Source organism: Zea mays, chromosome 10 (genome assembly GCF_902167145.1).
Source record: "Zea mays cultivar B73 chromosome 10, Zm-B73-REFERENCE-NAM-5.0, whole genome shotgun sequence".
Classification (NCBI taxonomy): domain Eukaryota; kingdom Viridiplantae; phylum Streptophyta; class Magnoliopsida; order Poales; family Poaceae; genus Zea; species Zea mays.
The window spans coordinates 649,123-674,644 of NC_050105.1; the positions used below are offsets into that span (position 1 = coordinate 649,123).

Genomic DNA, 25,522 nt, shown 5'->3' on the forward strand with positions numbered 1-25,522 from the left:
CATGCGCTATCAGTTTACTACACAAAATTACAAACTCAAATCACATACCGTATGATTGGATGCATGCGCGAGCGCATGCAGGCTCGCCCAATCCTGTCCCGCGGGATACGGCCGATTCCCCGCGCCCTGGACATGCAAGTGAACGAACCCTTTTTAGATCTGGCCTGCACCCACGCATACAGGCTCGGATGGTGCTGTGCAGGTAAACAATCAAACACGCAGCTACGGTCAACGCATTCCACGGGTCTGGACACAGCCGGCCAGGAAACCAATCATACGGATAGTCTCATGTGTGCCGAGGTTCGTGCCTCGGAGGCTGGGCTCGCGAGGCTTGGAACGGGGAGAGAGGGAGGTCGTCGGCGTCGTAGTAGGTTGGACAGGTGGCGCCGTGTCAGGGAGACAGGGACTCAGGGAGCTAGGGTTACGTAGGTTTTGTAGTAGGCTGCCAGCTGAGTCGTGGCCCGTGGACCATGGGGGCTAGCGCTCGGCCTGGGTGCCTGGCGGCCTTCTACTAGTGGCTAATTTGGCTGGATATTTCTGGTATATTTGGTATCTTAGATACGGGTTAATATCCAATTAGATCTGAACTTAGTTCGGTTATTTAATTTCGTTACCCGCCGGAACTGTTCGGGTAATGAGCTTAGGGCTAAACGGGTACGGATTCAAGTATTTCAGGTATAGGACTTCAGACTCAGGTTTTATGCCAGATCTGGTTGAATGCCTAGGTTGCAATATTTGAAATGCCGTAACAAACATAAAAAACCCTATGAACCACGAAAACTATGTATTACAAGTATTTGAGCTCCTGACATGTATAGTAAATCAAAATAACTCATGGTTCGTGAGCATAAACTAGCCTGTCTCTAAATTGGAGTTGTTGTTAATTAATGGGCCAAAGAATCGTGTCCACATGGGACGCCCACTAAACTTCCCCGGCCGTCTCGTCTCGTGCTCGCTCTTTTTTCGTTCTTTCTTTCCCGTCTCCGCACCGCTGTCTTGTGTCCCCTCCCCCCCTCAGATCAGATCTCTCCCTCTCCTTCTCCCGGCCCCGAGTGGAGCTGTGGAGGCACCTCGCATCACCGCCTTCGTCTCTCCAGACTAGCCGAGAGAGATCTCGACACCGCCGCCCGTTGCCATGGCGGCGGCCAACGCCCCCATCGCCATGCGCGAGGCGCTCACGGTAACACCTTCGCCACCTCGTCCTCCTCTTCTTCTCCATCCATTCACCCACTGATCGTTCGTTGCTTGCCTGTCCTCCGCAGCTCACCAGCCTGGGCATCGCGCCGCAGTTTGTCACGTTTACCCATGTCACCATGGAGTCGGAGAAGTACATCTGCGTCCGCGAGACCTCGCCGCAGAACAGCGTCGTCATCATCGACATGGCCATGCCTATGCAGCCGCTCCGCCGCCCTATCACCGCCGACTCCGCCCTCATGAACCCCGACGCCAGGATCCTCGCGCTCAAAGGTTCGGACTTGCTGCCTCTACCCACCGCCCGCAGCCCCTAGATCCAGCCCATTCGGTTCACTCCACTGCGCGGGATCTCATTCTCATCATGCCCTACCTAGCTACTACTGCCGCCCATGGGATTGCTCCTGTCCTAGTCAAAGTCCTTGTTGAATAGTCGACTCCCTAGGAACTGGGAAGCGATCGATCTAAGCTTCTGGTTCCTTACTATGGCATCTGAAAGTTTTGCACTAGTGAGTGACATCAAGCCTTTACTTGAGAGTCTGTGTCTGTGGCATCAGTGTGCTGCTCACATTTTGGTTTTATGACTTTCTACCATTTCACTCAACATTCTTGTTCAACTTACGTTCAAGTGCAAATTTTCTTGAATAAAGTTACTGTTGCCTGGGGTATTTTACTATAGTCTGGGCATGGATTTAGTTCACTCTCTTCATTTTTTATATAACATGCTTTATTACCACCTTCAGATTGATGCTAATTTGTTAACCACCTTCAGATCAAATAACTGGTTCAGACATTGAGTATCTGGCTATATGTAGTTGCTTGCCATGTCATTTGACTATAAATGAAACGACGGTAAATGTCTGCTGAAATTTTGCAGCCCAAATACCTGGAACAACACAGGATCACCTTCAAATATTTAACATCGAGGCTAAGACTAAGATCAAGTCTCACCAAATGCCCGAACAGGTACAAAACACTCTCTGATACTGTTGCATCTTGATGTTTTTCTGTAGCTGTTAATTATATGCCCTTCAAGTAACATGTTCTATATATTTAATCTTCAACCACAGGTTGTATTTTGGAAGTGGATCACTCCCAAATTGTTGGGTTTAGTGACACAAACATCTGTTTACCACTGGTCGATTGAAGGTGATTCTGAGCCCACCAAGATGTTTGATAGGACAGCTAACTTGGCAAACAATCAAATCATCAACTATCGATGTGACCCAGCGGAGAAGTGGCTTGTGCTTATTGGAATTGCACCGGGAGCCCCAGAGGTACGGTTTTACTGATCTTTTTGCTAGTTGCATCATTACTGATATTAGACAGATCACATGTCAAATGAGTGTTGATAAACAAATATTACTTCCCCCTCCTGCTGATTTTGTTCAAAATTCAATCCTCTTATATGATTCAAAACACAATCTCTGTAAAACTCAGTTGTTTTGAACTCGGACTAAAAGAAATTTCTGTAAGTCAGTAATTAGTAATTACACAATACTTTGTTGTATGTGCTTCTCATATTTGTATGCCCTCCTTTTGACGCAACCAGAGACCACAACTGGTGAAGGGAAATATGCAACTTTTTTCTGTCGATCAACAGCGTAGCCAGGCGCTTGAAGCCCATGCAGCATCTTTTGCAACATTTAAGGTACTGTTTCAGTTCTTTGTGATGCTTATTGCCTTATATTCTTGTTTTTATTTTTAGTATTTAGTAATTAAGCAAACTTTCTTTATCTAATTGTCTAGGTTGTTGGTAATGAGAACCCATCAACCCTTATTTGTTTTGCCTCAAAGACAACTAATGCTGGACAGATCACTTCAAAGTTGCATGTTATTGAACTGGGTGCCCAGCCAGGTTTGTATATAAAAATCACCAAGTCTATTTTGTTTTTTATTCTTTCTAGTGCTACATTTCAAACATCTTGTATTGATGTGCTTGTTTTTTCATGTGGGCTTCCTTTTTCTTTTGAAAGATGTTGCACCATACTGATATCACCATTTTTCTTACTGATTGTTTGGTTGTAGGGAAACCTGGCTTTTCTAAGAAACAAGCGGACCTTTTCTTCCCACCAGATTTCCAGGATGATTTTCCCGTAGCTATGCAGGTGAGCATCTTAGGGGGAAAAAGTGCAGTTCATAGGGAAAATATCTGCATTTTTTGGAACATCACATGATGGATCTAATATGTTTTTATTCAATTTTCGTTGTAGGTTTCACAAAAGTATGGGCTTATCTATGTAATTACAAAGCTTGGCCTTTTGTTTGTATATGACTTGGAAACTGCTGCTGCAGTTTACAGAAATAGAATCAGTCCAGACCCTATATTCTTGACAGCAGAATCTTCCTCTACTGGTGGATTTTATGCCATCAACAGAAGAGGGCAGGTTTTACATGCCACGGTTAATGATGCAACTGTTGTACCATTTGTTAGCGGCCAGGTATGATCTTTTACACTTCTGGGTCTACTTTGCTGATCTGCTTGTTAAATAATTCTTTTTAAACACAATTTTGGTATGCAGCTGAACAACCTTGAGCTTGCTGTTAATCTTGCCAAGAGAGCAAATCTTCCTGGTGCAGAGAACTTGGTAAGTTCCACTAGAAGATGACCTGTATGGATGCATATGTTGGCTGTGTTGACGCTTACTCATTTACCTAGTGTTTCCTGTACCAATTTTTGTCTGTGTCTCCCTGTGAACTACAGTACTAGTCCTTTTTACATCACTGAAGTATGTGACCCTAATTTTCTTAGGAGGGACAAGCCCAATTGATTGGCTTATAATGGTTATGTGCTGCAAGGAAAAAATTAGTAAAACCAATATGATTAAGTAAAGGAGTCCAGCCAATATCCAATCCTCCAGAGACTAATTTATTTGGATGTCATATCTTGTCAAATTGTATGATTGATCAGTTCTCTTTCAGTCCCAGATTTGTTTATAGTTTGACACCACAGTTTGGCTGTTATGGGCTTATGGCACCATTTTCCACCTAGAGCTTGTTATTTTAGGGGGTTTTCTGTCAATAACACTGCTGCAGGAGCACTTATGGCTTTTGCCACACTTTAGGGATTCCAAAGAGCTATATTCATGTACACACCAAGGGATTTAAAAATGCACACAGCTGACTTTTTTATCACTTGTAAAGCACCTCCAAAAAATTTGAGCTTTAAAATCATGTGCTAGGTGCTGATGAGCTCTTAAACTATTTTTCATACACAAACATTTCTCGTTTCCAAATTGCTTGCACCATTATCCTTGCAGTCATGCAACTAATGATGCTTTATTTTGTGGAAGTTGCATACTATGAGTAGTTAGACTTCTATGGTTAATATTGAATAGAGTTTCATCAAATTATGAATTGTACTGCAGGTTGTGCAAAGGTTCCAGGAACTGTTTGCGCAAACAAAATACAAGGAAGCAGCTGAGCTGGCTGCAGAGTCTCCGCAGGGCCTCTTGAGGACTCCTGAAACTGTTGCGAAATTTCAGGTGAGCTTCTGGTATTTTAATTCGACGTATGAAGCTGTTGAGGTTCATGAACATCCTTCTAATGTCCCACCTCTGCATGTCTTCGTAAACCATAGTGAATTCAGTGAAAATTTAACTACAGTGCTAGAATCTTGATAAAAGCGTGGGGTTGTGTTGATTAAAGTTATTTAGTTTTGTGTTTTTTGCAAGAGAAACCTTTGATGGTCTGGTCATTCCTCAGTTTTTTTTATTAATTTTACGATATGAGATAATAAGTACTACAATTAATTTTATCACATGCACTCCTGCTATCAGGATTCATGTACATTTAATCAATTCTCAGTGTATAAGTTCCTTTCTTTGACTTAATAATTCTTATGTTTATTACTTTATCAAAATTGCAGAGTGTTCCTGTGCAAGCTGGGCAAACACCCCCACTCTTGCAGTACTTTGGCACATTGCTAACTCGAGGGAAGCTCAATGCCTTTGAGTCTCTTGAGCTATCTCGACTTGTTGTCAATCAGAACAAAAAGAACCTTCTGGAAAACTGGTTGGCTGAAGACAAACTGGAGTGCAGTGAAGAACTAGGAGATCTTGTCAAGGTAAGATGGGTCCTATGCTGTTTTTATTGATTTTACTGTATTTTGTTAAATTACATTTATTTGTCTTGGTTATCGCTAATCATTTCTTGTACCCTTTGATGTATAGACTGTGGACAATGATCTTGCACTGAAAATATACATCAAGGCCAGGGCAACCCCTAAAGTTGTTGCTGCTTTTGCTGAAAGGAGGGAGTTTGACAAAATACTTATATATTCAAAGCAGGTATGTTTGCTTTGGTTATGTGGAAGTCCTTTTTTAGTTATACCTGACCTTGAACTTTTGTTTTCCAGGTTGGATACACCCCAGATTATCTCTTCCTCCTGCAAACCATTTTGCGGACAGATCCACAGGTAATTGGTTATTTTAAGCAAACTTGGGCTTAATGTGAGGTATTCATTTGTTTGGTACATGTTTCTTTTATCTCAGAAATCCTTGCTTCATTGTCAATTTGTATCTTGACCAGGGAGCTGTCAACTTTGCATTGATGATGTCACAAATGGAGGGAGGTTGTCCAGTAGACTACAACACTATCACTGATCTCTTCCTTCAGGTATCTTTTGTATTATTAGCATATAAATTCTTTTCTGTAGTAGTATATAAAATTCTTTGTTGTCTGGGAACTCTCCATGCAGTTCTTTTAGTCTTCACTATGTAATTTGGTTTTTTGCTTTGGCTTACATTCTTCAACAGAGAAATATGATACGGGAGGCTACAGCTTTTCTGCTGGATGTTCTGAAGCCAAACTTGCCGGATCATGCTTTTCTTCAAACCAAGGTTAGTATTTGATTGTTCATTTCAATATGAACATTTGCCTTAGACCTGCATGCTGCTTAACTACTCAATGTCTTCTGCTTGGATTGTCTTGTAGGTTTTGGAGATCAACTTAGTGACTTACCCAAATGTTGCAGATGCCATTCTTGCGAATGGTATGTTCAGTCATTATGACCGTCCTCGTATTGCTCAGCTCTGTGAAAAGGCTGGATTATACTTGCGTGCCCTCCAGGTCGGTAACCTTTGCATTGTTTTGGCTGATCTCTTCTCTTTAATCTCTGTGTTAAACCAATATCGTATTTTCTGATGCAGCATTATTCAGAGTTGCCTGATATCAAGCGTGTCATTGTAAATACTCATGCCATTGAGCCCCAGGTTTGTGGTGTTCAGTTATGTTCTTGAAATGTATCTGTTGTTTTCTTGTTTATTAACAACTTCCTTGCACAGGCACTTGTTGAGTTCTTTGGCACCCTTTCAAGGGAGTGGGCACTAGAGTGCATGAAGGACCTTCTACTGGTAAATCTGAGGGGAAATCTTCAGATTGTTGTGCAGGTAAATATTGCTCCGTTCCTGTAAACATTTTTGTTCCACCCTACTGCTTTCCCTCCCCTGTTCAAGTATATAACTTTTGTCAAACCTGTGGCACATCTGTAGGCTGCGAAAGAATATTCTGAACAACTAGGAGTTGATGCTTGCATAAAATTATTTGAACAATTCAAATCTTATGAGGGCCTCTACTTTTTCTTGGGATCCTATTTGAGCTCCAGGTAGTTACTCTTACTCCTGATGTTGGTATTTCTTAAGGTGGCATACCTTAATATTAAATTTCTCAACATGGCATGCATTGATATTAAATTTTCTTTATATTCATAGTGAGGATCCAGATATCCATTTCAAATACATAGAAGCAGCTGCAAGAACTGGACAGATCAAAGAAGTTGAGCGTGTAACCAGAGAGTCTAATTTCTATGATGCGGAGAAGACAAAGAACTTTTTGATGGAAGCAAAGCTACCTGATGCCCGCCCACTGATTAATGTTTGTGACCGCTTTGGATTTGTTCCAGATCTGACTCACTATCTATATACAAACAATATGCTTCGGTATATTGAGGGCTATGTACAAAAAGTATGTACATCCTTGAAGTCACTGTTATTTTGGGCGTCATTCTTCATCTGGTATTTCAAGCATTTGTTTGATTGTTTCCTTTTGTCTTGTATGTAGGTCAATCCTGGTAATGCTCCCTTGGTAGTTGGGCAACTTCTGGATGATGAATGCCCGGAAGATTTCATCAAGGGTTTGATTCTCTCTGTTCGTTCTCTGCTTCCTGTTGAGCCACTAGTTGATGAATGCGAGAAGAGGTTTGAATTCTTTATTCCTGGGGTCTGCAAAGTGACAAGTTTCACATTCCCTTTTTAAGTGGATCACATCTGTTTGAATATGTGTATCAGGAACCGCCTACGGTTGCTTACTCAATTCTTGGAGCATCTAGTGAGTGAAGGTAGCCAAGATGTGCATGTCCACAATGCTCTTGGGAAAATCATCATCGACAGCAACAATAACCCTGAGCATTTCCTTACTACCAACCCATTTTATGACTCTCGTGTTGTGGGCAAATACTGTGAAAAGCGAGATCCTACACTTGCTGTTGTTGCTTATAGACGTGGGCAATGTGACGACGAGCTTATTAATGTCACTAACAAAAACTCATTGTTCAAGCTACAAGCTAGGTATATAATTATTTTTGTTCCTGTTACTGATGCCTTTTGTTTGTTCCAGTCCTCTATATATTGAGCAATGGCTCGCTTGGTCATGTCACATAAATTTAAAATTTCAGATATGTGGTTGAGAGAATGGATGGTGATCTGTGGGATAAAGTTCTTCAGCCTGAGAATGAATATAGAAGGCAACTCATTGACCAAGTGGTTTCGACCGCATTGCCTGAAAGCAAGAGCCCCGAGCAAGTCTCTGCTGCTGTTAAGGCATTCATGACTGCTGACCTTCCTCACGAATTGATTGAGCTTCTTGAAAAGATTGTTCTTCAGAATTCTGCATTCAGTGGAAACTTCAACCTGCAGAACCTACTCATCCTGACCGCCATCAAGGCGGATCCATCCAGAGTCATGGACTATGTTAACAGACTAGACAATTTTGATGGGCCTGCTGTTGGTGAAGTTGCTGTCGAGGCACAGCTGTACGAGGAGGCTTTTGCTATATTTAAGAAGTTCAACTTAAATGTGCAGGCTGTTGATGTTCTCTTGGATAACATCCGAAGCATAGACAGGGCTGAGGAGTTTGCCTTCCGTGTTGAAGAAGATGCTGTTTGGAGCCAGGTTGCTAAAGCCCAGTTACGTGAAGGTCTGGTCAGTGAAGCAATTGAGTCCTTCATTCGTGCAGATGATGCAGCACACTTCCTTGATGTCATCCGTGCGGCTGAGGAAGCCAATGTGTACAATGATTTAGTGAAGTACCTTCTGATGGTAAGGCAAAAGGCACGGGAACCTAAAGTCGACGGAGAACTCATCTTTGCATACGCTAAGATTGACAGACTCAGTGACATTGAAGAATTCATACTTATGCCAAATGTTGCCAACCTTCAAAATGTTGGTGACCGTCTATATGATGAAGAACTATATGAAGCTGCAAAGATCATATATGCTTTCATCTCAAACTGGGCTAAGCTGGCTGTTACCCTGGTTAAGCTGAAGCAGTACCAAGGTGCTGTGGATGCTGCTCGCAAGGCTAACAGTGCTAAAACATGGAAGGAGGTCTGCTTTGCTTGTGTTGACGCGGAGGAGTTCCGTCTTGCACAAATATGTGGTCTCAATATTATTGTTCAGGTATACAAGTAGGAGGGCATACTTGATGATTTTTCCCTAGTCTTTGTTTTATTGCAAAGTTTCTATGATATATTTCTTTCTGACATACCTGCTCTTTTTTTTGTTTAGGTTGACGACCTGGAAGAAGTCAGTGAGTACTACCAGAACAGAGGATGCTTCAGTGAACTTATTGCTCTCATGGAGAGTGGTCTTGGACTTGAACGTGCACACATGGGCATCTTCACAGAATTGGGAGTTCTATATGCTAGATACCGCTCTGAGAAGCTTATGGAGCACATCAAACTTTTCTCCACCCGGCTCAACATTCCTAAGCTTATTCGAGCTTGTGACGAACAGCAGCACTGGAAAGAACTTACCTACCTGTACATACAGTATGATGAATTTGACAATGCTGCCACCACAATTATGAACCACTCTCCAGATGCATGGGATCACATGCAGTTCAAGGATGTCTGCGTTAAAGTTGCAAATGTCGAGCTATATTACAAGGCAGTTCACTTTTATCTGCAAGAGCATCCTGATCTCATCAATGATATGCTAAACGTGCTTGCACTTCGTTTAGATCACACCAGAGTTGTAGACATAATGCGCAAGGTTAGCATCTGATTGAAAATCTATTCCTGCAGTGCACTTTGAATAGAAGCCCTGTTTCAATTCCGTCCCAAAAATCTGATTCTTGTTGCTCTTTGGACAGGCTGGTCAGTTGCATCTTGTGAAACCATATATGGTTGCAGTTCAGAGTAACAATGTATCTGCCGTGAATGAAGCCTTGAATGAGCTTTATGTCGAAGAGGAGGACTACGAGAGACTCCGTGAATCAGTTGACATGCATGACAACTTTGACCAGATTGGTCTTGCCCAGAAGGTAAAATAAAAATAAAATAGCCAGACAGTCGTGCAATTCCTGTCGCTACCGCTTTTAATTTAATAGCATGTGTTAATTTATTGAGCAGCTTGAGAAGCATGAATTGCTGGAGATGAGGAGGATCGCCGCCTACATTTACAAGAAGGCTGGCAGGTGGAAGCAGTCGATTGCTCTATCGAAGAAAGACAACATGTACAAGGACTGCATGGAGACATGCTCACAATCTGGCGACCGTGAACTGTCAGAGGACTTGCTCGTGTATTTCATTGAGCAGGTTTGGTTCGAACCCATTGTATTGGCTGATGATATGGGAGTAGCTAATTCAATACTATATACAGCAAAAAGCTTATGCTTGCATTCTGATTAGTAAACACATCCAATCATATGTAATGTAGGGTAAGAAAGAATGTTTTGCTTCTTGCCTCTTCATTTGCTACGACCTGATCCGGCCAGATGTGGCTCTTGAGCTTGCATGGATGAACAACATGGTGGACTTTGCCTTCCCGTACCTGTTGCAGGTACGTAGTAATTTCTGTCCATGTTCGTGCCGACGTCTATTTACATACAGTTTACCATAGTAACATCTCTACTGTGCTATGTGACTGTGTGCGCAGTTCATTCGTGAATACACTAGCAAGGTGGATGATTTAGTGAAGGACAAGATCGAGTCGCAGAAGGAAGAAAGAGCCAAGGAGAAGGAGGAGAAAGACCTTGTGGCTCAGCAGGTAAACCTAAAACCGCGCTCGCATGTGTTTTTGTTTCCGTGCTGAGGCATTGACATGACAAGTTGCATTCTTATGCGATGTGCAGAACATGTATGCGCAGCTGCTTCCTCTCGCTTTGCCGGCGCCGCCAATGCCTGGCATGGGTGGTCCTCCACCTCCGATGGGTGGAATGGGCATGCCTCCCATGGGCGGGATGGGTATGCCGCCGATGGGCCCTGGTCCGATGCCAGCATTCGGAATGGGAGGCTACTGAGTGGTGGTTTTGCAGGGAGCTTAGATGATGATGTGAATTGTTCCATTGCAAGCATAAGTGGAACCTCATTGGAGCTGTAGATGGTTTTACAGTTTGGGAAATCAATATTCTTTATTGTACCAGGAAACTTTTTTTTGGGCGAGTGAGTGAAATCAGCCTGACCCATAGTTTGAGAAGCGCAACCTGTGATATGTTTTACGATGGGATCGGAAATAGGATGATTAGGTTGTTTCAGCATGAGCTGTTAAAAGCTGGTACCATGTGTATGTATAGTGGTGTGATAAAATCTTTTGCGTGTCGGCAGAGTGAAGATAGACAAATGTATGTTTCCTTGTTACGACCTGTTAATCTATATATTAGCCCGACTTGTAGTTCAAATGCCCTACATTATTTTCTTCTAGCTCCTCCAACTTGTAGTTCAATCGGTAATACTATATTTATTAATAAATTCAATGGATATGTTCTCTATCTCGAGCATAGAGTCTAGACGTGTATATTTGTACACACAAATTCTATGGCTCAAGCTCAAGATTGTGCATGCCTAAGCTGTCATGCAAGGCGCGGCTGGGTTCTCTCGCTCCGATGGCCCTCGTGTGCGAGCAACATACATCTAGCGCACCCGTTGCGTTTTGTATTCTACTTGTATCCCTGGTTCTGTTCAGTGTGCTAGGTGATGCAAGTTTTCAGAAAACGGTTCAAGCGTGCATGCTTTTCTGTTTTATATGTATACATAACATTGAATATCTAACTATATCAATCTGGCCTATTAGCTCAGTTGGTTAGAGCGTCGTGCTAATAACACGAAGGTCGCAGGTTCGAGACCTGCATGGGCCAATTTATTTTTTTATTTCCCTCTCTCTCTTTTTAAATCATTTTGAAGTTTCTCCCTTTTTTCCCTATCTTTTCGAATCCTTTTTTTAGTTTTCTCGTTCTAAATCCTGTTTCCTCCTTTCAAGTTCTTTCTACAGAAAGTGCAACTTGGCCAATCACATAACATTCTTCCCTGGGACAACTCTGACAAATTCGATTGAATGTGCTGTTTTGATTTCTTTTACTCTCGCACTGTACGTTACAAACGCACTCTGTAGTTTTTTTATTAAAAAAAAGAAATTCTATAAAAACTTACTTATTCCCTCCTTAATAATTCTCAAGTTACAAGAATGTCAGCTTAGACATGAAAATGGCTGATGCTGCAGCTCATACAAGAACAAGACGGACAGTAGATGGGGATGGAGACTGTCTGCCTAGCCAAATGCTTCATCACTCCCATATAGATATGGTGGAGACTGGAGAGGAGCAAATAGTCAACATACAAGATCCCCAATGCAAAGCCGAGTTTCTGGCTGTCATTCAAACGCAGACAGTGGACCATGAAAGTCTAAAGAACTCCGGTTTTTTTTTTACGTAATCTTTCACATCCGGTTTTTGACCTTATTTTTTATTAATAAATCCGGTTTTTTGAGGTTTGCCATTGAGATGTTTACAAGGAGCTTTGTTACCACTAGGGCTCTGTTTGGTTTCATCTTACAAATTAGGAGGATGAGAAGTTCAACTGTATGCCTGTCTTCCCCCCGTCATGATCAAGCTGTTTTAGGATGTAGCAGTAATTCATCTGGACAAGAGGAGAAAACCGTGTTAAACTAAACACCAGCTTTAACAGAAAGAAAAGAAGAAGAAAAAAAGCAACCAAGAATGCAAAGGGGGTAAAACCTCTACGCGGAACAGTCTGGTCGGCACAACTACGCCCCATCCTGCACAACTTCTGAACGTCTGCAGGAATTCAGTAACAGGGAACTTCCGCAGATCACACTCCGTTAATCTACCAAGATTTCCAGCACAGACAAAAGCATGACCATGGATTCCCAGCTCCCTGAGCGGCTTCAGAGGCAGATCAAATGACAGGTCGGCGAAGGCTGTCACCGCTACTTCACCTCCAAGACCATTTAGCTCAGGGGAAGGGGAAGTGCCATTGCCAGGAGTGTTGGGGTCTTGTGTTCTGGACTCTGTTGCTGCCCGTAGCCCTCTTGTTTTGAAGCCTAATAGTGAAGATGGTCCACCCAAGCGGCACACGAGAGCCCTATTACCACCCAAGTTAAATCTTTCTACAAGTGGTGAGACAGATCCTGCAGATCCCCTTTCCAATGGATGGATGACTCCCGCAGCCACTCCGGCGTTGAGAGCACCATTCAGCACACCCAGAGGCAAAGCCACTCGAAGATCAAATTCCTGATATACAATCAAGAAAATAGTAATTACCTTTCAGTTCAAATCAGTTAAAAGGTGTATTATGTAAACCCAGTTTTCAAGCAGTGCAAAGGATGGAGCACAAAAGAAAATTGAGATATACCTGCCTAAGAAAACGTGAATATTTGCTCCCTGGTGCAAGCCCTCCAACTTGAGAAGTCGACATAAAAGCATATCCGCGTGCAGGTCTTATGCTTGAGTCCCTTCGGTCAACCTTGTACGCGTACTTAATAGAGGACAAAAGGCTATGTCCTAATTCCTCTTGTACAGAATTGGATGACATGCGTGTTGGATCAGTTAACTTTCTCCATGTCAAATTGTAAGCAATGTTGTGGTTTATGGTGGAGAGCAAGCCGACAGAAACGCCCATCAAGTGTTCTTTCAGTGAGGACTTTAACCAGTCGTCAGATACAAACGATATTCTAGCCATCAAGGGAGTTGGTATTGCTCCGATCCTAGGCATTTGGACTCCGGCACTTAGTTCTGCTGTCTTATCTAATTCAAGAGCGCCTGATGCATCCCAGGTCTCACAGTATCCAAATAGGTTCTTCAACTTCACTGAACCTTCAAGTGAGCATGATCTACTCTGCAAAAAGGTTCACATGAAGAAAATTGGTGAGACTTGAGAAAGTGAATTTAGGAACAAGCTGAAGTCATGCATATGACATAGTGCCACTAATCACCATTTATCGTAATAAACCTGAGCAGGGATAAACCATATGCACAAATCCAAAGTTAAACACCTTTAAGTGATGGAGATACCCTTGAGTGATTTTCATCCAAGCTACTCCCTCCGTTTCGTTTTAGATGTCGCTGGATAGTGCAAAATTGAACTATCCAGCGACATCTAAAAAGAAACGGAGGGAGTATACAGCAGAGTGTGTATGGTTTTGGAACAGAAAAATATGACAGGACATGGGAAAAAAAAGTCTTGCAATGATACTGCAATGCTGAACCAGAAAAGGCAGCAAACTAATCGATTTCACTCCAGAACCAGAGCAGTAGCGATCAGGAACCAAAAAACCACAAATCCGTTCCATAGTGCACCTGAAAATAGCCCGATTAACTCGCAATTATATGTAAGAACTACATGTTCTATCATTTCCCCTAAACAAACCACACTATGCAAATAGATACAACTCAATGGTCCTAGTAGTCATGGGCATTGAGGCCTTCACTGATCATTCTGAAAGCAAGGACTCTTTTAGTTCAAATTAGCTAAGATTCTGGTACGATGACTCTTTTAATTCAATGAAAAGTGCACCCAAGATGCAAACAACTCAATTCTGTAGAAACAGAAGGAGACATTTTTAGTTGGACGCGTACCTGTGTGTTGGCGAAGACGCCGAAATCACCGGCAGCGCGGCCGCGGGCCTCCGCAACATCAATGAGGACGACGACGGCGCTGCCAGGGATCCCGGGCGGCGCCGCGTCGAGGGTGATCGAGACTGTGTCGAAGGCGCCGAGGCAACGGAGCCGGTCACCAGCGGCGGCGGCGGCGCGCACGAGGTCCCGCACGGTGGCGGCGCGCGACACGTCCGGGCCGACCGCCGCCTCGACCGCGGCGCGGCGCGTGCGGGCGCAGCCCCGGATCGTGACCTGGTGCACCCGGATCCGGACCTCGTCCGCGGTGAGACGCCGGAGCACGGCCTCTAGGCGAGCCGCCTCGGATGAGGACGCGAGGGGTTCGCCGCCATCGTCGTCTTCGTCATCGAGGTCGTCGTCGTCGAATTCTTCATCCTCGTCGAGGTCGTGAGTGACGGATGGAATATCGCTGTCGGATGCGTTTGCCATGGCAGCAGTTGAGAGCAAAGACTGAAGAGGGGAAACTGAGCTCTCACTGGGGCGTGGTCTGTTGCTTTGCTTCTCTTCTGAAGATTGACTTCAGGATGGGCAACTAAATTCTAAGCCCTTCAAAATTCTAAGTAGCAACTAAATTGTTATAGTCTCTCCGTCGTAGAATAGTATTCATTTTAATTAAATACACATTCATAATAAATAAATTTATGAATGTGATTTGTATATATATTTATATTTATTATTACTATCATTATTAATTAAAAATGTGGATGAAAAAAAGAGGTAGAAAGAGCTACTCTCTCTGTTTTTTAATTTATCATATTTATCATAGTTTAGTTTAAAAATGAACGGGCGATAAATATTCGACATAGTATATTTTAAGACTACGGCACATTGTTGTTGTTCAACTAAATTGCCCTTCAAAACTCTTTGCGCGCGGGCACACACCTCGTAAGCACTAATGCTTCGTTTTCCACCATGTCAGTCCACAAGCTACAACACCTGATGTAAAACACTTTCGGCACACGACAATACAATACAATCATCTGATCTGTCAAAAAAAATAAAACATTTCGGATGAAAAGTGCATCCTATACGAGCATCACATAGGCTCTCCAATCACACTGATAACATGTACAAACATTTGGGCAGAATTACATAGCAGTATAGCACACGGAAACCCAGCATAGGGGAACAGAAACATATCGTACCATTAGACAGAATCGCATGGCACATGGAAAACTCCACAAAAGGCAAAAGGCGTCCAACCCAGCACGGCAGATAAACAACAGGTCTCTCACGCGTTACATACAGGACAGCACAGTCCACCTTAAACTTATGCAGCTGGTAGCTCTGAAGCTCTCCCAAGATTCCAAGAAGCAAATGACCCTCTATCTAGCTCCTTGTGTAGCTGCTGCATCTTCAGTCAGTCAGTCAGTCAGCACACTTGGCACCTGAAAGGTACACACGGGACTGTATGATACTGGTCCCGATCAGGAAACCAGGCGTCACCATCAGGCCAACTTTCGGCCTCTCCGCGACATCTTCTAGGATGATGTCCTTCACGACGCTCTCCATGTGGATATCCGAAAATTCACTTCCCTTTTTCACTTGAAACACCTTTGCCTTTGGATCGAAGGAGTGCGCCAACCTGTGCAGCAACCATATGGACTTTGCTAGCTTTAGGAATGCCTGGTAGAAAGGTGTCCTTGGATGGCCGCCGCTCATGACGTAGTTCCTCTGATCCACGTTGCCGAAGAAAGAACCTTCCATTTTTTGATGCACAAGCGATAGGTACTTGCTTCTGCAGAACTTTCCGAATACTGAATCAGGGTTCTGGCTCAGGACATCCAGAGGATCCATGGCTCGCACCGCGAGGAATTGGTGGAAGAAAGCCTCATTGGAAACACTGATGTTAGAATCCTTGATAGAAAAGCTCTCTTCTTGGAACCCACTGAACATTCTTTGGCAAATATAGGATTCAAAAGCAAACTTCTTGTGAGCCCTTCTTGTGTAAACCACACCAGGCTCGATCGCACTAGCAGCCCCATCAAGATCCCAACCTGCAGCCTTCATCATGTTGATCAAAGGCTTCGAGAAGTCATGTATCGACTGGTAGGCATTATCAACGGCAGATGTAAACAAACTTGGTGTCAATTCAATGGAAAAGTAGTTCTCTTCTTCGTCAGATTCCTCCGACTCCCTGTTAAGTAGGCCCCTCTGTTTCAGTTTCTTCTCTAGCTTTGATTTCCGAAGTTTAGCTTCATCAATTTGCTGCTGTAGATGGGTTATCTCAGTGTCTCTGGACTGGATCTGGGACTGGAACTTCTTTACCATGACCTCGTAGGTCTTCAACAAGTTCTGCTGCTCTTGTATTTCAGAAAGCAAGCGTGAATCTTGAGGGGATGCAGCTATTGGCTTAGGATGTTTTTCTCTGTAAGCGTGCTTGAGTTCTGAAAGCCTCGTAAGCTCCTCTATGACAAGTTTATCAGCTTCCTGGATCTTGTCAGGGTCATATGGGGTGTGGGCTTCCTGCAGCTGAATGTAGGCGGATTTTAAAGAGGATATGTTGTTGAATATCCTCCCGATCACAGTGTCCATTGAGTCCCCGTTCTGATTCATGTTATCGTCGATTGGTTGAGGATGGACTCTTTGATTATTGTTATCATAATTTTGCGAGTCCTTTGAGCCTGGGCGGATCATTACTTCTTGCCCTCAGGATCATAGAAGTTAGTAATCTTCAAATTGTCAACCAAAAAATCGGCATCAACCTGCAAAGCAACTACTCGGTTCAGCTCGCAAATTTTTAGAACAAGAGATACAGATTTGATGGTAGTAGTTCAGCCTGTGTTGTCCGGCCAACGTATGGATGGTTCAAAGATCAAAGCTATCCAATTCCCTTCCCTCTATATATGCAGGTAGATTTCCCAGATTGACAAGCTTCCCTGTTGCACACATATCACAGACACATGGTACTGACTAGAGAGTGGTCCCAAAGCGAAGCAAGGACCACGTGAAACCTAAGCATACATTGATTACATCCGAAGTATAGTCTACAGCAGCCTGCAGCTCTAGTGCTAATCAACAGCGGCACGGATGCACAAAGGAGGGAACCCAGGATGTGTGCACCCGATGATTTTTTTTTTTTTTTTTGGCAAAAACTCGAAGCTAGTAGGAATCATGGTCAGATCCGGGTTCAGATAGCTTAGGGTTTGGGGTGGTCGGCTTCGGGAAGGAAGGGGAGAGAAGGGAGCGGGCATACCTGGTGGGTGATCGTCGCCGCCGGCGAAGAGGTGACGAAGCGAGGCAGCGTTCGCCCAGTCGTCGCTAGCGCAGGGAAAGGGAGGGCGGTGGCGGTTGCCCAGTCCGTGGTCGCCGCACGGAGAGAAAGGCGAGCGAGCGAGCCAGTGAGGTGAAGGAAAGGAAATGGTCGCCTGTCTTTGCTCAGGTGGGGCCCGCCTGCAGTGGCCGAGCCTCTCTCTGGACTCTTGCGGATCTGCTTGGGACATTTTGTTTATATTTTCCCATTCCAATACAATCGAAATACTCTACATGCTTACTCATCATGTAAAACAGTAGTACTTTGTTCCAAACACACACGGTATCCATAGAACTCGGACATTTCCTCGTCAGATCCTGAATATTATATAATATGTATAATGATAGTATAATTACCATAAATTGGGTGTTTGGTCTAGTGGTATGATTCTCGCTTCGGGTGCGAGAGGTCGCGAGTTCGATTCTCGCAACACCCCCTTTATATAAATTTTTTGTTTCACTATTTTTACTGTGCAAATTCAGGTCCTAAGATTTTTTGTTTCTACCTTCAGGTCCTTCTATGCAATCTTAGGACACTGATTTTTATTTTTAAACCTTCAGGTTTTATATGCGAGATTAAATTCAGTTCCTAAGATTTTTAATTTTTACCTTTAGTCCTATGCAATAGGCACATTTTTTTACTCTGCAAATTCAGGTCCTAAGATTTTTAGTTTCTACCTTCAGGTCCTATGCGCATGACTTTATCTGGCCAAACACTGCTTTTTATTTTTAAAACCTTCAGGTTTTATATGCAAGCTTAAATTACACTATTCACATGTCTAGCAAATCACACATGCGGTCACGCAAAATGTAAATCCTCCTGGTGCTGTTGCTCTCAAGACACATCAAAGTTTGATGCGTCATGCATCATCAGTCATCACCATGAAAGGTTGAGGCCCTAACATTTCTGTAGTTTCCGAAATCTAAAGAGAGCACGTCACATGCATTGAAGCAAATGCACCCAAGCACAATAAGAGTCACACCGATACATGCATGAGGACAACAACATCTAGCAGTGACATTGACATGCAATAACTATCACGATGTTTTATATGCTCCAAGAATTCCATAACGGTGAACCCAAATCTCGGCGACGATTCCCAGCCAACTTATAGACTCATCAGTATGTGTTTACATTGAACACAGCCTAGTTCTCGGTTGCATGCGCAACTTATAGACTCGATCCTTCTGATAAACATCGCACAGACAGGTTCCATGTAAACAGGTAGCGACACCCTCCTCTTTACCGGAAGTAAATAGACACAAGCGGGATGTCGACGTCATTGTCATCGTCATCCTCACAGGCCACCACAACGTCCAGATGGCGGCGGTAGGAAGGCACCTCCACCTTGGCCACCTCCCTGGCCACATCCACCACCTTCTTGTCCAGCCGCTCCTTGTGTCTCGGGAACATGGAGTTGTACAGCAGCGAGGTCCCGCAGGATATGCTGTACGCGTTCAACCCCTTCTCCTTCAGCCACTCCAGGAGCTCCCTCAGCGTCATGTTGCCAGTTACGGTCCACCGGTCCCACACGGTCCAGGACATGTCTTGGTGCTTCATGGTCTTGGGCGGCACAGGCTCCGCCATGGAGAAGAGGGGGATTGCGAGGTTCGCAAATGTGTTCCGGTAGTCTTCAACCTTGTGCCCACCAGCAAGGACCTTGTAAAGCTCCAGGCAGACAAGGCCGGTGGCCATCGCAGTTGAGGTGGCGATGGCCGGGATGATTCTTCCCGCTATGAACTTCGCCTTCAACTTGTCAACTTCAGGGATGCTGTAGTTCCTGGCCCGCATGTTAGCAAAACCAGCAATCAAGTCCATATGGAAATTGGTATCATCATCCTGCATATAGATAAGAAAATAACTCAGCATTGAACTTCTGGATGCACTTACAGAGTTCATTCTAGAAACATGGATACCCACCAAGAAACAGCTAAAAGAAATTGGGCGCCTAAGAGAAGCTACGGTACACAAGGTTCTACAAGTGATTAACTGGACCTACTAACCTTCTCAAACTGTATAGGGTTCATACGGAATCCTGGTGACAATGTTTTAGAAATTGCTTGCAGCTTTGCAATAAGCTCTTCAATGACGGCAGCATCATCAACAGACGCAGAGGATAGGCTAGTAGCCTTCTCATCTGTCTCTATCTTAACACCCTCTTTTGGATGGAAATCCGGAACAATGACCTTGTCCACAGCTTCAGCTAGTTTCTTTGGGTTTTTCGCCCAACCAGGTATGGGTATTCCAAATGTCTCTGCCCTTAATATAGAAGCAGCCAACAAGAAGTTAAGGTGACTTGAGTCAGAAGATGAGAACTCCAGTGGTCGCGGGAACCGCTTAGGAGCAGACCAGAAAGGAGCACCAGAGCTAGTCATTGCGTCTTCAGGAAAAGTGAATGTCAGCTGCTTTACACGGTTGGAGAAATAATCCTCAAACCTAATATTAACCATCAACAAAAAAAAGGAGCGAGAATCATCAGACTTATACTAATTCTTCGGGAGTGTAGTGAATAAATGTGAAACTAAGCTGGTGCATGCAGCTCCAAGGTCAACTATGCAAATTAAGCAACAATGGTGCAAGAGGTACAAAAGGGGTGTGCAACTCACTTCAACCGGGCCCAGGTAATACAATCTTGGAATGTCTCACACTTGTCTGTCTCAAGGCATTCAATAACTCGCTCAAGTTGGTCTCTAGCCTGTGCATCACCAGCAGTTCTTGCTGTGGTTGCATATCCACCAGGGTTCGACAGAAAAGCATTTACTTCAGTGGGAGTCTTCTCAAGTAGACCCTCAAACTCAGATCTGGCCCATGTCAGGCAGTGATCAATATTGTGAGGAAATGAATGTACAGTGCACATAGGTGCCTGCTTTTCTGGTGGATCTCTGGATGCCCCATAGTTTTCTGTTAAGTGAGGAATGACCATCTGTGTGTTGCACTTGGCACCCAGAGTACCTGATTCAAGAAGTGGCTTCTGGAAATATACACATCTAGAGTCAATGTACATTCTTGCAGTGACATTGTCCAATGCATTAACAACAGCATCCAAGCTCTCCCAAAAGGCATCATTAAACACATTTTCAGTCTCAGGACTTGCTCTATTCTGAAGGGCCTCCACATGAAGCTCGGGATTAATTGCCATAGCGGCAGTTGCAGCAACTGTGGACTTGGGCTGTCCAATGTTCCAGTCACGGAAGAGAAACTGGCGACTGAGATTGCTTTTCTCTATAACATCATCATCTGTCACAGTCAGCTTCCCATTTTGACTGCAAGAAATACCCATTAACGCAAGGTTCTTCAAAAATTCACATCCAAGAGCCCCAGAACCAACCATGAAGATTTTTGACTGCTCCAGTTTCTTTTGAAGCTGAGCCCCAAAGACACTAATTTGTGCATCATGTCTACTGTTCTCTGGCTTCAAATCACTAGGCTCCAACGGTTCAACTGGCAGAGATTCGACAGAATCAAAGTAGAAGAACTGTAAAATCAAGTCAGCACATTAATAATACAAACTTTCTGCAAACATATACTCTCAAGTAAAAAATTCTTTAAAAAATGATAACAATCCCCAAGGTGAGAATTTGGCTACAATTTTCTATTAGGAGATGTTCTAATGAACTTAGGATATTAGGCTATCTCCAACAGTTTACTCATCCCCATACCCATATTTAAACTCCACTCTGCGAACAGTGCGGAACAGTGCAAAACAGTGCTTTTGGGTAAACTTTGGGTAGACTGCTACAGACGGCCTTATGGAAGTTCTTTTCAAGGAAAATCTAGACAAATGACCTTTTATGTTTACAAACTAAATACATTTATAAGTTGTTAACTGTCAAAGTTCAGAAGTTTGATTGGATCTTGTCTAAAACATTTATCATTTGTAGCAAGGGAATATAGAAATATAAAAGACCATATTATATAATTAAAAAAAGAAGCAACAGTCATACCTGGTAAAGTGGATGGAATTTCCCTGAGCATGCTTTAACAACCTCCTGGCCTACAATACCGCCAAACATTGCAGCCATAGGATTCAAAACAGCCCTGGAACCACTGGCGAAATGCTGCAGGAGCTTCTTGTCAATTTCTTCAAGCTTACTATCACCAAGAGTTTCGTTAATACTAATAGCAAGGTCTATCAGCTTCTGTGCATCATCATCTGACCCAGCAATAGGAAATCGTGCCAACTCAGACCTAAATTTGTCCAAAGCTTGGAAGGCCAAATGTAGAAGAGGTGGCCGGTCAAACTTGGAGAAATCACTCATGAGAAATTCTCCTGGCTCCTTGATTGCATCCTTCAAGGTTTTGAATTTAAGAACCTTTGGTGGCTTCACCTGTGTGACAATACCACCTCTAAAGTAAGTGCCATATGAGGTGGTGTCTTCTTCTAGAGTAAAAGAATAAGGCCTTGCATTCTTAATCTTTCTTGGTTTTCCATCATTGAGTTCGGTCATTCCATGCACTTCGGAGAAAACAACTAGATCACCATCCTGGAACTCCAGACGTTCATCATCCACACAAGAAACAAGTGCTGGATTGTCGTTGCTGATTGATGCCACAATTCCTGTATGTGGTTCCTCGCCATCGACATCCAAAACAGTGAACTCAGGACCAAAGTCACAGAAAACACTGCCAAAAAGGCCACAAACTTCGGACTTAATGAAAGCAATTGGCGGCTGGTGGCTATGACAGTATTCATCATACTCAACTGCTTTTTCTATGCTGATATCAGTAAAGACCACAGCCTGTAAGTTGACCAGGAAGTTATCAGTTCGAGAATATGTGGCAATCAAATCTTTACAGTCTAATCAAGAAACACATTAAAATATCCCAAAAAGGCTCAATACATTAAATCAACTAATCCCCCTTAACAAGAAAAATATTTTCAAGTGAAGCCCTATCTGGGAAAGCACCAGCTCCATAATTATCTGGCTATGGAGTGTGCAGGCTAAAATAAAGTAGTTTAAGCATTTAAAATTAGCTAACCTAACGCACAATGCTAGCATGGAAGAATATATGCAACAAAAATGCATTAACATGATGTGTCAACAGATGCAGATAAACCATTTGGTGGCTTTTTACTTAGCAGCTGACTCATTAATAGAACCTTTGGAATACTCCCTATGCCCATTTTTGTAAGACATGTTTCAAATGGCACAATGTTCTAGGATGTAAACTTCTCTTTCAATATGTTGTTAATAGGAATTTGCATGACTTTTTGTCACTGAACTGATAGATTTAAATTGATTGTTGGTCAATTTAGAGTCTAAACACATTTTTATACAACAAACACTTAAGCAAACCACAGATCATTCCATGCTCATGTACCTGAAAGTTAGAAAGTTGTTCCTTGGTCAAATCACCAGTTACGGTAGAGATGATGACAGCATTGTTAAGCTCCTGTAGCTTTGGAACACAAGCATGAGCACGGTTTTGCCCAATATCCTTCTCTGAGAGGAAGAAATTGCTTGACAAGTCCCATAGCTCGACTTTGCCATCATCATGTAAGGTTACAGACTTGACACCCGCAAGGACAAGGTTTTTTGCTGCAGAAATTAAATGGTCATAAACAAAGCATGTACACAAACAGGGCAAAAGATATAATCTGCATTCTCATAAGCAATTTAAAATTCAAAAGCTAAACATGATACACTAAATGGTGAATGCTAAACATTGATACAATAAAAAGAACTAACACACTACATTAGGGCAAACAAGTTTTGCTTTTAGATCTGAAACTCACATGTTGTGCCAGTGACTAAAAGCATTTACATCATAAGTCCAATCTTAGAAAGTAACAAGGCCAGATAACATTGCCACTTCAGAATAGCAAATGATACAGAGGACCAAAACAGGGTGAGGTTAATGTGCATGTGTGGTGCCGAAAGCTTTGACATTATAAGGAGTGTACATACTAACATTCTGAAAGTAACTTAGGGGCAACGCTGCGTTGAGACAGATTCAGTTCGCAAGAATAAAAGTTGCAGCTGGTCTCTCAGGTATTCATGTGTAATCACAAAATTCACTGGTACAACTTGATGGTTTGAATATTTAATGCATCCATAAGACTGGTTGTAGAAGAATCAAAAAGATTAAGATAAGCTTTCTGTTGTACAACTTCAAATGTTATTGAAGTGTTTATACAAACATGGAAACAAATCATTGAGAAGTATGTCCTGCGTGGTGACAATGAGTTAAGAGAGGTGTGATGATGAGAATTGATTAATTGAGGCAGCAGCTACATATCGAAATCCACAGCACAGCATCTGGTGGCACCATGTTACTTTACACAAGGAAGGAAGTGGCAACACGGCAATGCTAAGATTCTGGGGCGCCAGATCAGCCAGGGAATTACAAGCGCACCACTAGGGTAAACCAGTTGGCATTTGTCTCAGAATTTTATTCCTGTACATACATAAGCTCAAAGTTCATGACGAGCAGAGAAATACCGATCTCAGCGCCTAGTCCCTGGAGTCCAGAGACGAGGACATTGGAGCCGAAGAGGCGCTTCATGGTCTCGCGCCCATAGACGGCGAGCTGGCGGCTATGGAGGTCCTCATCGATCTCGGGCGCCCTGCCGGCCATCTCCGCAACCTCCTCCCTGTCCTTGTCCTGGGCTGGGGCGGCGCGGGGGGCCTTGTTGTGCAAATCCTGGACCTCGCCGGCGTCGACCCCCCGCTTCCGGGGAAGCATGTAGAGTAGGAGGCCGCCTAGGAGCCCGAGCACGGCGGCCGCCGCGAGGAGGTGTGAGGCGGACGGCGGCAGGGGGAGGCGCGTCAGATCCAGGTCGTGCGGAGGATGGGGGGTCGCGGCGGTGCCTGCGCGGATCGGGCCACGGTGAGGTGGGAAGAGAGAGGTGGCGTCGGGCGGATTAGGGGAGAGAGAACTCACCTTGGACTTCCGCTCGACTTCAGCTCTGGTCTGGCCTAGGGTTTGGAGGACGACGGAGGAGTGCGAGAGCTCGAGAGGGAGACGGAGGGCACAGCTTCTGCTAAAAGTATAATAAAGCTCAACTGTCATAGGAGCTAAAGTAAAAAATAAATAAAGTTTAGAGGTGTTTGTTTATATGGACTAATTTTTAATTTATCTATTTTAGTCTGTAAATTACTAAACATATGCACTAAAATAGATGTACTAAAATATAGATAATTCCTCTTTAAATCCCTAAAAACCTGTTTGGGACAATAATCTGTCCAGATTATCTTAATTTAAAATTTGTTGGATTATAAGTTCAAATTTTGTTGGATTATATAATCTAGCCAGATTATAATCTCAAATAAACATCCCTTTAGTCACTAGGGATTGTTTGGTTTGTATAGATTATTTTTTAGTCCCTCTATTTTATTTCATTTAAGTTACTAAATTGCTGAATTTGACATTTTAGAGTCTAAAATAGAATAAATGGAGGAACTAAAAATTAATCCATAAAACCCAAACATTCCTTTAGAAGCTAAAGATCCAAATACGAAGAGCTAAAAGTGACTAAATTAATATTTTTTATCATTTTAGATCATGCTTGGGAGGGCTTCACTTCAAGAAATTGCAGCTTAGGTTTTCCAGCTTCACCATGAAACAACTTTAACAGATTGGTAAGTCGGGTTTAATGAGTGTTTGGCTTGCACATAGACTCCAGCTTCTTTAATACAATTAGTTTGTGTGAGTTTCTATTATTACCCTTGATGATTAGCGAGCAGAGAAAGAGACATGAATCGGTAGATCGTGTAACCAATGTAATAGTGGATAATTTGGTGCAACTTAATGAGGAGGTATAAAAAAGTGTTTTTGATGCATCCTTTGGTGAGCTTTGAAAATTTCATGAAACTGGTCTCTAGTTTCATTTTTTTAAACCTAGACATGTTTGGATAGAAAAAACTGGAATAGTCTTGAGATTTTTAAAATGAAACTCTCCCAAACAGAGCCTAAGTGCATCTCCAATAGTTATGTAAATTGAAGGTT

The 25,522-nt window shown here is 43.1% G+C and overlaps 4 protein-coding genes and 2 non-coding genes across 7 annotated transcripts; 3 read left to right on the forward strand and 3 right to left on the reverse strand.

The window, feature by feature from the left end:
- Positions 1–843: 843 nt before the first annotated feature.
- On the forward strand, positions 844–11,178 carry LOC103640647 (clathrin heavy chain 1). The gene is made up of 29 exons (XM_008664132.2): positions 844–1,180; positions 1,263–1,467; positions 2,069–2,157; positions 2,262–2,468; positions 2,744–2,842; positions 2,941–3,049; positions 3,220–3,299; positions 3,405–3,632; positions 3,714–3,779; positions 4,560–4,676; positions 5,060–5,257; positions 5,364–5,480; positions 5,549–5,608; positions 5,722–5,808; positions 5,949–6,032; positions 6,127–6,261; positions 6,342–6,404; positions 6,477–6,581; positions 6,684–6,796; positions 6,903–7,155; positions 7,252–7,388; positions 7,479–7,757; positions 7,865–8,867; positions 8,976–9,461; positions 9,562–9,732; positions 9,821–10,006; positions 10,128–10,250; positions 10,347–10,457; positions 10,543–11,178. The coding sequence occupies exons 1-29, from the start codon at positions 1,136–1,138 to the stop codon at positions 10,708–10,710; spliced, it is 5,124 nt and encodes a 1,707-aa protein (XP_008662354.2). The 5' UTR covers positions 844–1,135; the 3' UTR covers positions 10,711–11,178.
- A 292-nt stretch (positions 11,179–11,470) lies between these two features.
- Positions 11,471–11,544, forward strand: TRNAI-AAU (transfer RNA isoleucine (anticodon AAU)). Its single transcript has one exon. It is a non-coding gene; the product is annotated as a tRNA-Ile (tRNA).
- A 276-nt stretch (positions 11,545–11,820) lies between these two features.
- LOC103640648 (uncharacterized) lies at positions 11,821–14,852 on the reverse strand. The gene is made up of 4 exons (XM_008664133.4): positions 14,281–14,852; positions 13,058–13,540; positions 12,421–12,936; positions 11,821–12,322 (listed from the first exon to the last, which is right to left on the reverse strand). Exons 1-4 carry the CDS (start codon positions 14,746–14,748, stop codon positions 12,242–12,244), a joined length of 1,548 nt encoding a protein of 515 aa, XP_008662355.1. The 5' UTR covers positions 14,749–14,852; the 3' UTR covers positions 11,821–12,241.
- Positions 14,853–15,261: 409 nt separating this feature from the next.
- LOC100384457 (uncharacterized) lies at positions 15,262–17,740 on the reverse strand. Of its 2 annotated transcripts, none has more exons than XM_020545201.2 (2): positions 17,516–17,740; positions 15,262–17,035 (listed from the first exon to the last, which is right to left on the reverse strand). In XM_020545201.2, the coding sequence occupies exon 2, from the start codon at positions 16,954–16,956 to the stop codon at positions 15,688–15,690; it is 1,269 nt and encodes a 422-aa protein (XP_020400790.1). In that variant the 5' UTR covers positions 16,957–17,035; positions 17,516–17,740; the 3' UTR covers positions 15,262–15,687. The 2 variants fall into 2 exon arrangements, with proteins under 2 accessions (XP_020400790.1, NP_001170462.1); NM_001176991.1 differs by having other exon boundaries at positions 15,463–17,024; positions 17,516–17,641.
- Positions 17,741–17,936: 196 nt separating this feature from the next.
- On the forward strand, positions 17,937–18,008 carry TRNAP-CGG (transfer RNA proline (anticodon CGG)). The gene has a single exon. It is a non-coding gene; the product is annotated as a tRNA-Pro (tRNA).
- Positions 18,009–18,637: 629 nt separating this feature from the next.
- LOC100381933 (Ubiquitin-activating enzyme E1 2) lies at positions 18,638–24,563 on the reverse strand. The gene is made up of 7 exons (NM_001361559.1): positions 24,458–24,563; positions 24,016–24,384; positions 22,895–23,112; positions 21,517–22,311; positions 20,179–21,047; positions 19,576–20,008; positions 18,638–19,411 (listed from the first exon to the last, which is right to left on the reverse strand). Exons 2-7 carry the CDS (start codon positions 24,257–24,259, stop codon positions 18,815–18,817), a joined length of 3,156 nt encoding a protein of 1,051 aa, NP_001348488.1. The 5' UTR covers positions 24,260–24,384; positions 24,458–24,563; the 3' UTR covers positions 18,638–18,814.
- Positions 24,564–25,522: the final 959 nt, after the last annotated feature.

Excerpts from the sequence above, each read along its gene's own strand:
- LOC103640647 (XM_008664132.2), top strand. The coding sequence starts at position 1,136 with ATGGCGGCGGCCAACGCCCCCATCGCCATGCGCGAGGCGCTCACG. Across the intron at positions 1,468-2,068 it reads CAGGATCCTCGCGCTCAAAG|CCCAAATACCTGGAACAACA; the intron begins GTTCGGACTTGC and ends GAAATTTTGCAG. Across the intron at positions 6,582-6,683 it reads ATCTTCAGATTGTTGTGCAG|GCTGCGAAAGAATATTCTGA; the intron begins GTAAATATTGCT and ends GCACATCTGTAG.
- LOC103640648 (XM_008664133.4), bottom strand. The coding sequence starts at position 14,748 with ATGGCAAACGCATCCGACAGCGATATTCCATCCGTCACTCACGACCTC. Across the intron at positions 12,937-13,057 it reads ATTCACGTTTTCTTAGGCAG|GAATTTGATCTTCGAGTGGC; the intron begins GTATATCTCAAT and ends ATTGTATATCAG. Across the intron at positions 12,323-12,420 it reads CCAGACTGTTCCGCGTAGAG|ATGAATTACTGCTACATCCT; the intron begins GTTTTACCCCCT and ends CCTCTTGTCCAG.
- LOC100384457 (XM_020545201.2), bottom strand. The coding sequence starts at position 16,956 with ATGATCCGCCCAGGCTCAAAGGACTCGCAAAATTATGATAACAATAAT.
- LOC100381933 (NM_001361559.1), bottom strand. The coding sequence starts at position 24,259 with ATGCTTCCCCGGAAGCGGGGGGTCGACGCCGGCGAGGTCCAGGATTTG. Across the intron at positions 22,312-22,894 it reads AACAACTTTCTAACTTTCAG|GCTGTGGTCTTTACTGATAT; the intron begins GTACATGAGCAT and ends GTCAACTTACAG. Across the intron at positions 19,412-19,575 it reads ACCCTATACAGTTTGAGAAG|GATGATGATACCAATTTCCA; the intron begins GTTAGTAGGTCC and ends ATCTATATGCAG.